The sequence below is a fragment of the Dipodomys spectabilis genome, unplaced genomic scaffold, assembly GCF_019054845.1.
Source record: "Dipodomys spectabilis isolate Male_0828 unplaced genomic scaffold, ASM1905484v1 ptg000096l, whole genome shotgun sequence".
Lineage (NCBI taxonomy): Eukaryota > Metazoa > Chordata > Mammalia > Rodentia > Heteromyidae > Dipodomys > Dipodomys spectabilis.
Genome location: NW_024870773.1, coordinates 1,966,621 through 1,979,170, shown reverse-complemented (window position 1 = coordinate 1,979,170; position 12,550 = coordinate 1,966,621). Strand labels below are relative to the sequence as shown.

General features: G+C 46.1%; 1 protein-coding gene across 9 annotated transcripts in view; it reads right to left on the bottom strand.

The window, feature by feature from the left end:
• The window catches only part of Ttc13 (tetratricopeptide repeat domain 13), a 64,472-nt gene that overhangs the window by 33,666 nt on the left and 18,256 nt on the right, over window positions 1-12,550 (bottom strand). For 3 of the 9 annotated variants that reach the window (XM_042685986.1, XM_042685987.1, XM_042685995.1), the window contains 3 exons: window positions 7,282-7,347; window positions 5,887-5,979; window positions 1,986-2,102 (listed from right to left, as the gene is read on the bottom strand). The exons of 1 other annotated variant lie outside the window; for it this stretch is intronic. In XM_042685986.1, the coding sequence (XP_042541920.1) occupies window positions 1,986-2,102; window positions 5,887-5,979; window positions 7,282-7,347 (276 nt within the window). The remainder of the gene's footprint in view (window positions 1-1,985; window positions 2,103-5,886; window positions 5,980-7,281; window positions 7,348-12,550) is intronic. 5 more of the 9 variants (XM_042685989.1, XM_042685990.1, XM_042685991.1 and 2 more) reach the window with 3 other exon arrangements.

Genomic DNA, 12,550 nt, shown 5'->3' with positions numbered 1-12,550 from the left:
AGTGCTTCCTGCTTTGACTGTAGAGGAAAAAAAATCCTGATGAAGAAATGCTCAACCTCCCTTGCGATAAAAGAAATGCAAATCAAAACAACATTGAGATACCACCTCACCCCAATTAGAATAGCTATAATCAAGAACTCTAGTAACAACAGATGCTGGAGAGGATGTGGACAGAAGGGAACCCTACTGCATTGTTGGTGGGAGTGTAAACTTGTTCAACCACTTTGAAAAGTAATATGGAGGTTCCTCAAAAGACTCCACATAGAGCTTCCCTATGACCCAGCAATTCCACTTTGGGGCATTTACCCAAATGACCACAAACAAGACCATACTAAAGCTACCAGCACAACTACGTTTATTGCAGCATTATTTACCACAGCTAAGATATGGAACCAACCCAGATGCCCCTCAGTAGATGAACGGATTAAGAAAATGTGGTATATATACACAATGGAATTCTATGCTCCCATCAGAAAGAATGACATTGCCCCATTTGTTAGGAAATGGAAAGACTTGGAAAAAATTGTATTAAGTGAAATAAGCCAGGCCCAAAGAAACATAGGTCCCATTGTTTCTCTTATTTGAAATAACTAGTATATGTCTGAGACAAGCAGAACTGGTCAGATAATTGATGTTAGGCGAAATGAACCTCAAGATAAGGATTCAAATGTTTTTTCTTTCTTGTGATTGTTTCTACATATTTATAAGATGATTTCTTTGTTGCTTTGTATGTCCCTCCCCCACCTGTTTTCACTGTATTTGATGTTGGTATAATTTGTGGAGGGGAAGGGGAAAAAACAAATTGTTTAAATAGGGATACAGGTGGACCCATTGCAACACTGAGATGTACAAGATGTTTTGTTGAAAAACGAACTTTACAACTTTGGTGCCGGTTGTGAGGGGGTGCAGCGTGTGAGCGGGTGTGGCGGCGGGAGGGGGGGTAGATGGGAAGGGATAGTAAGGGGAAACAAAGGAGGAGGCAACAATACTTAATAAGAAATGTACTCATTACCTTGCTCATGTAATTGTAACCCCTCTGTATGGTATTTTCACAATTAAAAAAAAAATCCTGATTTGTCCTGTGACCGTTTTGACTTTCTTTGTTGTGAGGCTTTAACTCTGAGCCTGGGCGCTGTCCCTGAGCTCTTCAGCTCAAGGCTGGTGCTCTACCACTTGAGCCACAGCACCACTTCCTGTTTTCTAGTGGTTTATTGGAGATAAGAGTCTCATGGACTTTCCTTGCCTGAGCTGGCTTTGAACAGTGATTCTCAGATCTCAGACTCCTGAGTAGCTAGGATTACAGGAGTGAGCCACCAGTACCCAGCTCTTTTTGACTTTAAAGGAAGCATTCCATGGCCTTATGAACATGAGCTGAACATTTGCAGTACTTGTCAGTAGCTGGTTTCCACAAAGGCGTATTCACGTCCTTCATCTCAACCAGAGAAAGATTATTACTTCAACACTACCAAAGTGATCATCTGTTAAGAGAAAATGTCAGGTCATGGAGCCACCCCACGATGTCTTATTTTGAAATTCACTCATGCATTTTTTCAGCAGAAAATGTTATGAAGAAGTACTGTCAACCACACATGGAGCTGCAGCAAGTCTTTTGAGAGCCACAGCAATCACAGACACTCTTGCCAGGTTCAGGCTGGGTGTCATGCCGGCTTGGGCTGAGAAAGCATACACCTCTAGGTTTAATGATGACACTGGCAGCAGGAGCACCGTGCCCACACTGAGGTCTGCAGAGAAGCTCAGGGCAGTCCATGGACCAAGTGTCACCTATTCCTCACGCCAACTCAGAATCTAACACTGCTGACAGAAAAGAGTCTTTTGGCACTTAATATTCTCTACTTGATTTAATTTCAGCTAAAAAAAACCTTACACAACTGCCTTGTAACACACACACTTCACTAACCAGCACAAACCCAAGTCTATCCCAAAGCCAGCATCTGAGGCCAAGGGAGAAAGGGACGGCAGATCACCTCAGATATGAAGTGCAGGGTCCCCCGGTGCCGGTATAGCCGGGCTGAAGGCTGAAGCTGAATAGCCTTCGTGAGGTCGTTCACCGCTTCATTAATTCGTCCCAGAGGAGACAGAATCTAGAAATCCAAAACATGTAGTCAAGAGACATTTCAATGAACAGCCCTAACAAGGCCAATAATTCTGACTTTTCAACTCCACTCTACCACCTGCAACTCACAAAACTACAATTCCAGCAGGCTAGCCAACAAGGAGAGCAACTGTGGCCATGCCACTGTCATACACTGCATAGACCAGATGTTGCTTTTCTTAAAATGAGACCCTCTTTTCTTAACCTATAGTTATCTTTTAAGTTAAAATTTGCCATATACACATAAGATGTTGCCGGGTGCTGGTTGCTCACCCCTGTAATCCTAGCTACTCAGGAGGCTGAGATCTGAGGATCAAGGTTCAAAGGTAGCCTGGGCAGGAAAGTCCGTGAGACTCTTATCTCCAATGAGCCACCAGAAAACCAGAAGTGGCACTGTGACTCAATTGGTAGAGCACTCACCTTGAGCTGAAGAGCCCAGGCAAAGTGCCCAGGCCCAGAGTTCAAGACCCACAATCAACAAAAAAAAAAAACAAAGAACAAAAAACAACAACTAAAGATGTCAAAATTTGCCTGAAGATATCAAAAGATAATTTGAACCATTAGGACACACAAGTTGTGGAAATAAAGAGTCTTTCATAATTTCTAGTTCTGTCCTCAGTGGCAACGGACACAAATGGTAACTGCTAAGATGCCAGGTGCTGTGACTACCCCTCCGTCAGCCAAAGAAGAACCTGCATGCTGGGTGCTATGCTGTGAACCAGCAGTCACTGGTGCTCAGGAAGTGTGGCCACGCGGATGAACGCACAGAACCCCAAACAAAGTGGAAAGGACAGAGAAAACTCAAATTGGGTCTTCACACCAGGAAGCCCACGGGCCCTGCCGGAGGGCTTTTACACCATGGTCATGTCTGTCCAGTGTCACTGACAGACCTGGTGCAGGAGAGCATGTCACAGACCCAAGCTGTCTGTCTACACCACGGTCACGTCCATCCAGTGTTACTGACAGACTAGGTGCAGGAGAGCATGCCACAGACCCAAGCCAGCTGTCTACACCACGGTCATGTCCATCCAGTGTTACTGACAGACGAGGTGCAGGAGAGTATGCCACAGACCCAAGCCAGCTGTCTACACCACGGTCATGTCCATCCAGTGTTACTGACAGACAAGGTGCAGGAGAGCATGCCACAGACCCAAGCCAGCTGTCTACACCACGGTCATGTCCATCCAATGTTACTGACAGACCCGGGCCAGTCAGCTACATCACAGTCACATCCGCCCAGTGTCACTGACAGACCCGGGCCAGTCATCTACACCATGGTCACGTCCGTCCAGTGTCACTGGTCGACCTGGGCTGGTCGTCTATACCACGGTCACACCCGTCCAGTGTCACTGACAGACCCGGGCTGGCCGGCCATAAGGGTTCAGAACCCAGCAGGCTGGGGCCGGGTTGTCTTTCAGAGGGAAAACACCCCACAGGTCACACTGAATCATCACAGCTTCCACGATCGTTAATGTGCATGATAACAGGTAGCTAAAAAGCTTTAATTATTTTTAACCAAATAGACTACTTGAGAAAGTACAAAATGGCTCACAAAGTAACTTGAGATATCCATGGGATGCTGGACTATAAACTGTGGAAATCACAATTCAATGTTATTACTGCCAAGTCATGCTTTTATATAAAAAATAAAAATTATTGCTCTAATTACCAAAATCATCTTTGATAAGCAATAAGCTTTGCATTAGATTTCAAGTTTTAAAGGGCTGTCAGAGAAATCTAAGAACACTTAAATTTATGACTGACCCAAGCAATTGAATGCAACAGCAGTGTAACCTGGGAGGAGCCAGAGGCCTGCCTGGAGCACAGGCTCCACCCTGCCGACCATACCAGCACCCCCGCCCCCCCACCTCCCAGCCCAGGGCCAGGTGAAGGGAGAGCAGCACCCCACACACATGGCACTCTGAGAAAGACTGAAAACCACGTCCCCAACACAACACAAAAAAAAAAAAAGTAATTTTTCCTTATCTCAAATGTAAAATTATACTATATCAGATGATTAAAAGCTGTTTCATTCTGATGTAGCTCATTAGTGAACCCTAGATAACTCAGTCTTACTTAAGAACACAGTAAAAGAACATGCTGGTTTACAGATGTCCAGTGAGCACCTTGGCACCCTCCTCCCATTGCCTCTGACGGTGGCTTTACTGGGCTCCAACTGCCCCACTCAGGCAGGAGCACCCACCCCACTGCCCATGCCCCGGAAGTCCTCCCTCATCTTCATCCTGGAAGATCCTCCTGTAGTCCTCCTCATCCTGGAAGATCTCTCCTGCAGTCCTCCTCATCCTGGAACAATCTCCTGCAGTCCTTCTCATCCTGGAAGATATCTCCTACAGTCCTCCTCATCCTGGAAGCTCTCTCCTGCAGTCCTTCCCCATCCTCATCCTGGAAGATCCTCCTGCAGTCCTCCTCATCCTGGAAGATCTCTCCTGCAGTCCTTCGTCATCCTCACCCTGGAAGATCTCTCCTGCAGTCCTCCTCATCCTCATCCTGGAAGATTTTTCCTGTAGTCCTCCCCATCCTGGAAGATCTCTCATGCAGTCCTCCTTATCCTCATCCTGGAAGAGTTCTCCTGTAGTCCTCCCCATCCTGGAAGATCTCTCCTGCAGTCCTCCCCCATCCTCACCCTGGACGACCTCTCCTGGGCCAGCTCGGCAGAGCTACTGATACCCTACTCCATTGCAAGGCACAGTTCCTTCAACTTTGGCCGGTCCCCTATGCATCACATGAGAGGGCTAAAATCTTGCTCAAACTATAAAGCACTAGCCTATTAAGCTCCAACCCTGAGTTGAACCCAGTACCACAGGAACAAAACAAACAAAAAAAGAACTCTGCACAGTGAACTCTGCACAGTGACTGCTGTCTCCCTCTCCCTCTCTCCTACTTCCCTTGCCCCTGCATCCCACCCCATCCCCAAGGTCTGGTTACAATCCCAAGTGACTCTGTGCCTCTACATGTCAAGTGTGTCTCCTAAGAACTGGGCATGAGTTGCATGCATGCACACCTTCTGTATGGCCTGGGCACAATCCTCCAGACCCGTTACATGCACTGGCTAGACACTGTCCCATAAGAACTGTACCAGAGCATGTACACATGGTGCTCACACGCAATGAAGACCTGCAAGGGCTGGATATTTCATTCTGACTAAAGTGTCACGTTAAGCTTTGTTAAAGTATGCCATGTATACAGAAAATATGTGATATAATGAATGAATGTTTGTAGATGTTATTACATGTCATAACTATGTTCTTCTTTACTTGGGTGAGTCCTGAGGCTTGAATTCAGGGCCGGGGTACTGTCCCTGAAGTTTTTTTGTTTAAGGCTAGGGTACTACTACTTTAAGCCACAGCACCACTTCTAGTTTTCTAGGGTTAACTGGAGATAAGAGTCTTAGGGACTTTCCTGCCTGGGTTGGCTTTGAACTGTGATCCTCAGGTCTCAGCTTCCTGAGTAGCTAGGATGACAGACAAAGGCCACCAGTGCCCCCCTCCGCCCCCACTCCCCCGGCTTCACAACTATGTATTTTATACTAAATACCACACTTATATGTCAGATCCAGGGCCTCACTCAGTTCATGATCTTCTAATAATTTCAACCATGCTTAAAGGTCCCAGGTATCTAAGCAGGGAAACACAACAGGTATACGGAAGCATTAAAACTTAAAACTTAAAAGTGATAAAATCAGAAAATAACAGGAAAAAATTCTAAATTTATAAATCCGATAACAAGAGAGGGAAAAAGAAAACCACACTCACTTCTGCTCGCTTCTCAAATACCTCTGGGCGGTCTGGTTCCAAGGCAATTACTCGGCTCAGTTCAAACAGAGCAAGCTCAGCATTCTTAATGTCCTTGAAAAGGTATTAGCTCAGTGTGAGACAGACTGCTACTTAAAACCAGATGAAAAAGAGCTTCAGAAAAAACTGAAAATTTAGTCATAACTGTTTAGAAGGAAATGTGAACTTCATTTCTGGGTAAAAAGTGCCAGGTTTGGTAAGTTGTGATAGTAGTCACTCACTAACCCATTCAACTCTCTACCCTCCAATGAACGGCATGCTGGACCTGGCTGCCCACACTAAATGCCACCAGCAGAGGATCTTACCGGAATATGCACAACCAACCCTCGTGGCATGGATGCCTGGACTCTAGTCCATGGGATGATGCCGGCCAGGGACAGCATGGAACAGCAAGGGCTGTGTGAAGCCCAATCATAACCTGCACCTGATAGGTCTTGGGAGTTCTCCCTAGCACTGGCATGTTACCACTGCATTCAGAGTGCACAGGCAGCTTTCTGGTAGAGAGACACCAATCACATGGCAGGGTATAATGCTTTAGAAGGTGTGACGATCAGAAGGCAGCCACTTTTCTCTTTCAGTTTACTCAAGGACTTCCAACCCACAGCATCCACCATCCCCAGTGCTGGCTTTTTCTCATCATCCGTATCACACAAGTAAATAAGGATAATATAAATTTTCCCAACAAGCCACACCAGCTCACTACATTTTAACATTCAAATAAGTTTTAACTAAAATAATACTGTGCTGTCAGACTTTAATGCTCTTAATGGAAGTTATGAGGGTGATGGCTGCCCTGAAGCAGATTCATGACGGCTTTAGTAAGTGAGAAGACAAAAGGAAAGGAGATGTTGGAAACAACTGACCACTCAACACCTGGAGGGCCCTTTCATTTGCTATAGCCTTGGCAAAGTGCTTACAACTCGGTGGCTTTGTGTTTGCATAGAAAGTACTTTTTGTGACCTTTCTTCTGCCTTCCTCAGAGAAATGAGATGATTTGATTACAGCTACAAAGGTCTTAACACCTTCCTGAAAAAATGCATACAATATAGCAAATAAAAATAAATTACACACTGAAAAAAGTGCATGACTTTTCATTCAGTCAGTAATGGTTGTGATAAGAATTCCAGTCGGTGTCTGGTCTGGTCTAGTCTACATTTCACCAGTGCAGTCAGGCCTTAGGCTTGTCTTGACCTGTGTCTAGTTCACCAAGATGGCATCAGAAGCTCTGGGTATAACCCTGTCCACCACTTGCTAGCCCTTGGGCCCTGGGGAGATACTATCTCCTCTCCTCACGGGTGTCCCATCAGAGCTCAGTGAACAGCAAGCAGTTTGGCACGCGCAGCTGTACATACTCACATGTAGTCCCTTCTTTCCATAGGCCATCCCTCGGCCATAAATTGCACTAACCAGATCAGGCTCCGCCTAGTCAGACCAAAACAGAAACACGTCAAAAACCATAAGCAAAACAAAACAAAAGCATCAGGTTCTGATTAAAGCTCATTAGTGCCACAAACAAAGGCTGTACTTCTTTGCTAGTGCAACTTGTTAGTCTGTCCCCAGCCGGAAGTCTGTCAGTGTAAAGCCCACCTGAGTGAGGTGTGGTGAGACCCTCACCGAAAAAACAATATAATGGAGAAGGGAAGGGCCTCAGCACCACAGTACTGGGCAGCTCTCTAGTTCATGCTCAGGAAGCAATCCTCCCCACCTCGGGCTCATCAGCCCACACCTCCCCACCTCAGGCTCATCAGCACACATCGCAGGGCAGAGGGGGTGGGGGTGGGGGCTGGGCCCCCACGATGTGAGTGAAGGGCGTGTGTGCCCCGCACACCCATGAAAGAGCAGAAACCGGTGTGCTGTACCGCCGCTAGGGAGGTCAGAATTGAACACAAGGCCTGTCCACATCTGGTGCACACTCTCTCACTATTAGTCCAATCTAGGAAACAACACGTCTTCCCTCCCTGCCGATGAGTCCCTCCCCCAGGCTTCCCTTCTTCCTAAAGAGATGAGACACACATATGTACCCTATCTGCCACTTCTCTCTCTCTTCAGAGCCTTTTGCTGTAAGCTCCCAGCAGGCTTCACACTGAGTGAAGTTTTACTATAGAGCTGTGCTGGACTGAGCTCTTGAGAGACAAAGTCGCTGCTCAGATTCAAATCTGCAGGGTGTAGACACTGGTGAGGAGCAAGTGGGAAAAGTAAGAGAGGACACATGCTGTTACATTTTTTTTTTTTTGCCAGTCCTTGGACTTGAACTCAGGGTTTAGGTGCTATGCTTGAGCCTCTTTGTGCTCAAGGCTAGTGTTCTACCACTTGAGCCACTCTGGCTTTTGCGGGGTAATTTATTAAAGAGCCTAATGGGGACTTTTCTGCCCGGATGGCTGTAAGCTGAGATCCTCAGATCTCAGCCTCTTAAGTAGCTAGGATGACAGGTGTCAGCCACCAGCACCTGGCTGCATTTACATTTCTGAAGGGCTACTTAAGCAAAATGAAGACAAGTCATGTTGACTGAGCAGCTGGCTCACGGATGCTCAGGGTTCAGAACGCAGACTGGCTTACAGGAGAGATTATAGGAGCTCAGCCCAATCCCACCCCTGGAGCCTTGAAAAAGCCAACCATGAAAAGCCCACATGTTGTCATGCTACCACAGCAGCAAATACACAGCTCCCAAGAGCCAGATGCAGCTGCCTCTAGTCTGCCTGCCACAACACTGCATCGACATCTTATATTAACACCACATGTGATGTGCAGCCACCATGCAGCTGGGTATGTTCACCTCCAACCAGAGTGGGCGTGGCAGGACAAACCAGGAAACAGCTGTGTGTATGCATCACCCACACATGCGTACAGGTGTGACAGGACGGGCCAGGGACAGCTGGGTACATCACCCATGGAGGATGGTGCATTAGGTGTGGCTGGAGTGGAGAATGACCACTTTGGAGCTGGGTGACAGAGTCAGAAGGCAAGTGGAGCGGGGTGTGGGGAGTGGGAAGGAGGTCGGCACAGAACCCTGAGCTCTACACCCACACCCACATGCACACAAGCCTGCCCCACCAGGGTAAGCCTCTTATGACACCATGACTGTGTGCTTGCAGGCTGTCCACTGGAACAGTCTCTCAGAGCCTGGCCCGGGCTGGCACACACTGACCACATGTGGGCAGCAAGGGAAGCTGCAGTGACGATGAAGGGGCACCAGGCCTCAGTCTGAGCCTGGGCCATTCAAAGGGAAGGTGAACAGGAGATGTAGCCAGAAACCAGGGTGTAGTCACAGACAAGGCAATTTGCAGGGAGACAGGTGAGTTTGTGGCACAATAGGTCCATGGCCAACCATGGCTCCGGGGCTTCCAGCTATGATGACATAACGCTGTCACAGCAATCCAATGATTGAAGCCATTTAAAAAAGCAGCTACTTGAAGTGGCGCTGTAGCTCAAGTGGTAGAGCGCTAGCCTTGAGCTGAAGAGCTGAGGGACAGCGCTTAGGCCCAGAGTTCAAGCCCCACGACCAACAAAAACAAACAAACAAACAAACAAAAAAAAAAAAACCCAACTCAAAAAAGCAGCTACTTGAAAGCTCATCACAGGTGCAAGATTGGAGGCGTACTTCCCTGGTCCCAGGCCAGGCCCCCTGGCCCGGTGGCTCAAGTGGTAGAGCGCTATCCTTGAGCTAAAGAGACAGCACCCAGGCTCAGAGTTCAAGACCCATGACTGAAAAAAAAAATTATAATAATAAAAAATTTAAAATGATGCTAACTGAAAGAAGAGGTTTTTCTTTTTTTTTTTTTTAGTATATTGTTTGCAGATATTTCTTTTTTCTTTCATTTTTTCCCCCTCTGGTTTATTACCTGTGGTCACTGTTTTTGATTTTGGTACCCTTATCTTGTACATAAGCTTATCTTATTTGGGGAAAAGAAGAGCAATCACAGAAATGGTGGGACAAAGGGTGAAACAATGCAAAAGCAATAATCACTAGACACTATGTTGGAAATGAACTTTACAACTTGGGGGAGAGCAGAGGTAGGGGGAGGGAAAGCAAGAGAAAAGGAAGGAGGGGGTAAAACATCAAAAAGAAATGTACTCATTGGGGCTGGGAAGGTGGCTCAGTGGTAGAGCGCTTGCCTTGCATGCCTGAGGCCCTGGGTTCAATTCCTCAGCACCACATAAGCAAAAAGAAAAAAGCTGGAAGTGGCACTCTGGCTCAAGTGGTACAGTGCTAGCCTTGAGCTGAAGAGCTGAGGGACAGCGCCCAGGCCCAGAGTTTAGGCCCCATGACCGGACCCCCCCCAAAAAAAGGAAATGTACTCATTATCTCACTTATGTAACTAACCCCTCTGTACATCACCTTTACAATAAGTTTTTTTAAATTACTTCTTTATGTGTTTTATCATTAGTTTTGGAAATTAATAAATCAAAGCTTTCACTTATGAAATAGTTTTAAATTACTGCTTAATTTTCCAAATAAGAACATGTATTTCTAAAAATCAGTTAGAATTGGATTATTAATTTTTCAAACTATTTTTAAGTAAATCAGCCTAGAAAGATATACATCCTATAAAAAGTCTGATTTTTAAATGAGTGAAGTGAAAACTAGTGTCTGGTTCTTGAGTTTCCTTGGCTGATGTGAATTCAGGCCACAGTGATGGGCTTGTCCTCTCACACATCTGAATTCCCAAGAGAAGTCTAGTATTTACCCATGCTATTACTCGTTCAGTTAAACTGCACAGAAATAATTTTTCTACCATGAACTAAGTGTTTTGGCTAAGAAATATCCCTATGTGCAGAGTCAAATCAAGTATCAGTGAACAGCACAATAAAGATTAAATACAGTGTGTGAGCAGTTCACATGGATTAAATACAGTGCGTGAGCAGTGCATGTGGTTAAATACAGTGCATGAGCAGTGCACACGGATTAAATACAGTGCATGAGAATTAAATACAGTGTGTGAGCAGTGTGTGTGGATTAAATAGTGTATGCAGTGCATGTGGATTAGTGTGTGCAGTGCATGCAGATTAAACAATGTGTGAGCAGGGCATGCAGATTAAATACGATGCATGAGCAGTACATATGGATTAAATACAGTGCGTGAACAGTGCATGTGGATTAAATACAGTGTGAGGATTAAATACAGTGTGTGAACAGTGCATATGGATTAAATAGGGTGCATGAGCAGTGCATGTGGTTAAATACAGTGTGCGAGCAGTGCTCGCCAATTAAATACCGTGCATGAGCAGTGCACGCGGATTAAATACAGTACACGAGCAGTGCACATGGATTCAATAGTGTGGATTAAATACAGTGGGAGCAGTGGATGCAGATTAAATTTTACCTCAGCAGCAGTGTTTGCAACACTTCCTAACATCTGCTTACATAAAGAAGCAAACTTCTTTCGTTAATTGAGGCTCCCATCTTACCAACCCTGCAGAGAACAAAGCAGTACAGGACTAGCACCACAGATGATAACCAAGAACACTGATGTGCTGCACGGACACCATCCAAGTGACATCAGGGCACTGCTGAGGAGTGTCACAGGGGCAGATGAGACCGCCGGGGATTGGGGACCACCTCAGAGGGCGATACGTCATTACGGCACACCTTGATGGTGCAGCCAAGACAACAGAGGCAGACAAGCTCTGCAACATATAGTATACCTGAGCTTTAAGTAGCTTTCATATGTAGACTGCAATCCCACAGTCGGTGTCTAATAACCAGGTACAGTGAAGTGGCTCATACGTGTAATCCCAGCTACCTGATCAGGTAGTATGTAAAACTCAAATCTCCCATTAATGGGCAAAATTCCAGACTGGAGATGTGGCCACAGTGCCTTGGTCAAGTCCTAGCCCACCGTCAGTACCTGTGTGTGTGAGCGCACACACACACACACACACACACACTCATATGCTTCCAATTCACATACACGCATACTCACAACACATACACAATTACACACACATGTACACACATACTTAACTTGCATGCACAGGCTCATAGAGGCACACACTCACATGTGCATGTACATACACAGGCTCACACACACATGCACATGCATGAACACACACAAATAAATAATAAAACCCAAGTCCCACCTAGTCCCACTTGTCAGCTTTCGTCTGCTCATGGTTTCATGCTGGATGTAGCCCAGGTTTTCCGGGAGGAAGAATATGATGAAATATATGAACTCAAGAAAACCACAAGTGTGTGTGGGGCACCGTTATCACTCTGCACATGTTACAGGTGCTACCATTGCACGTCTGGAGGTCCTGCTACACTAGTATTGGCACTGACACAAACACTTCTCCAGTGATGACTTAGAGTGAACAGTAGCAGAGAGACTCCTACACATGCCTGAGGATGGGACGAACTATCACAGGGGTAAGAAAAATCACCGTCATCGCTGCAGGAAATTTAAACTGCACTTGCTAGTAAAAGACAGGAGAAGCCATTGGTTTTGTAGAGTAATCACACTTTCCAGATGTAGTTTGAGAAGATGTTTTCACGACTTAGGTCGTGCCACTGTGAACAGGTTGGGTCAAGAGGAGCACTGCCAGCTCTTTGGCCACTGGCTGCCACCTGCTGGCACAGCACCTTCAGAATACTGGCTACAGGGATTTAAAGAAAACAGCAACTGTGCGG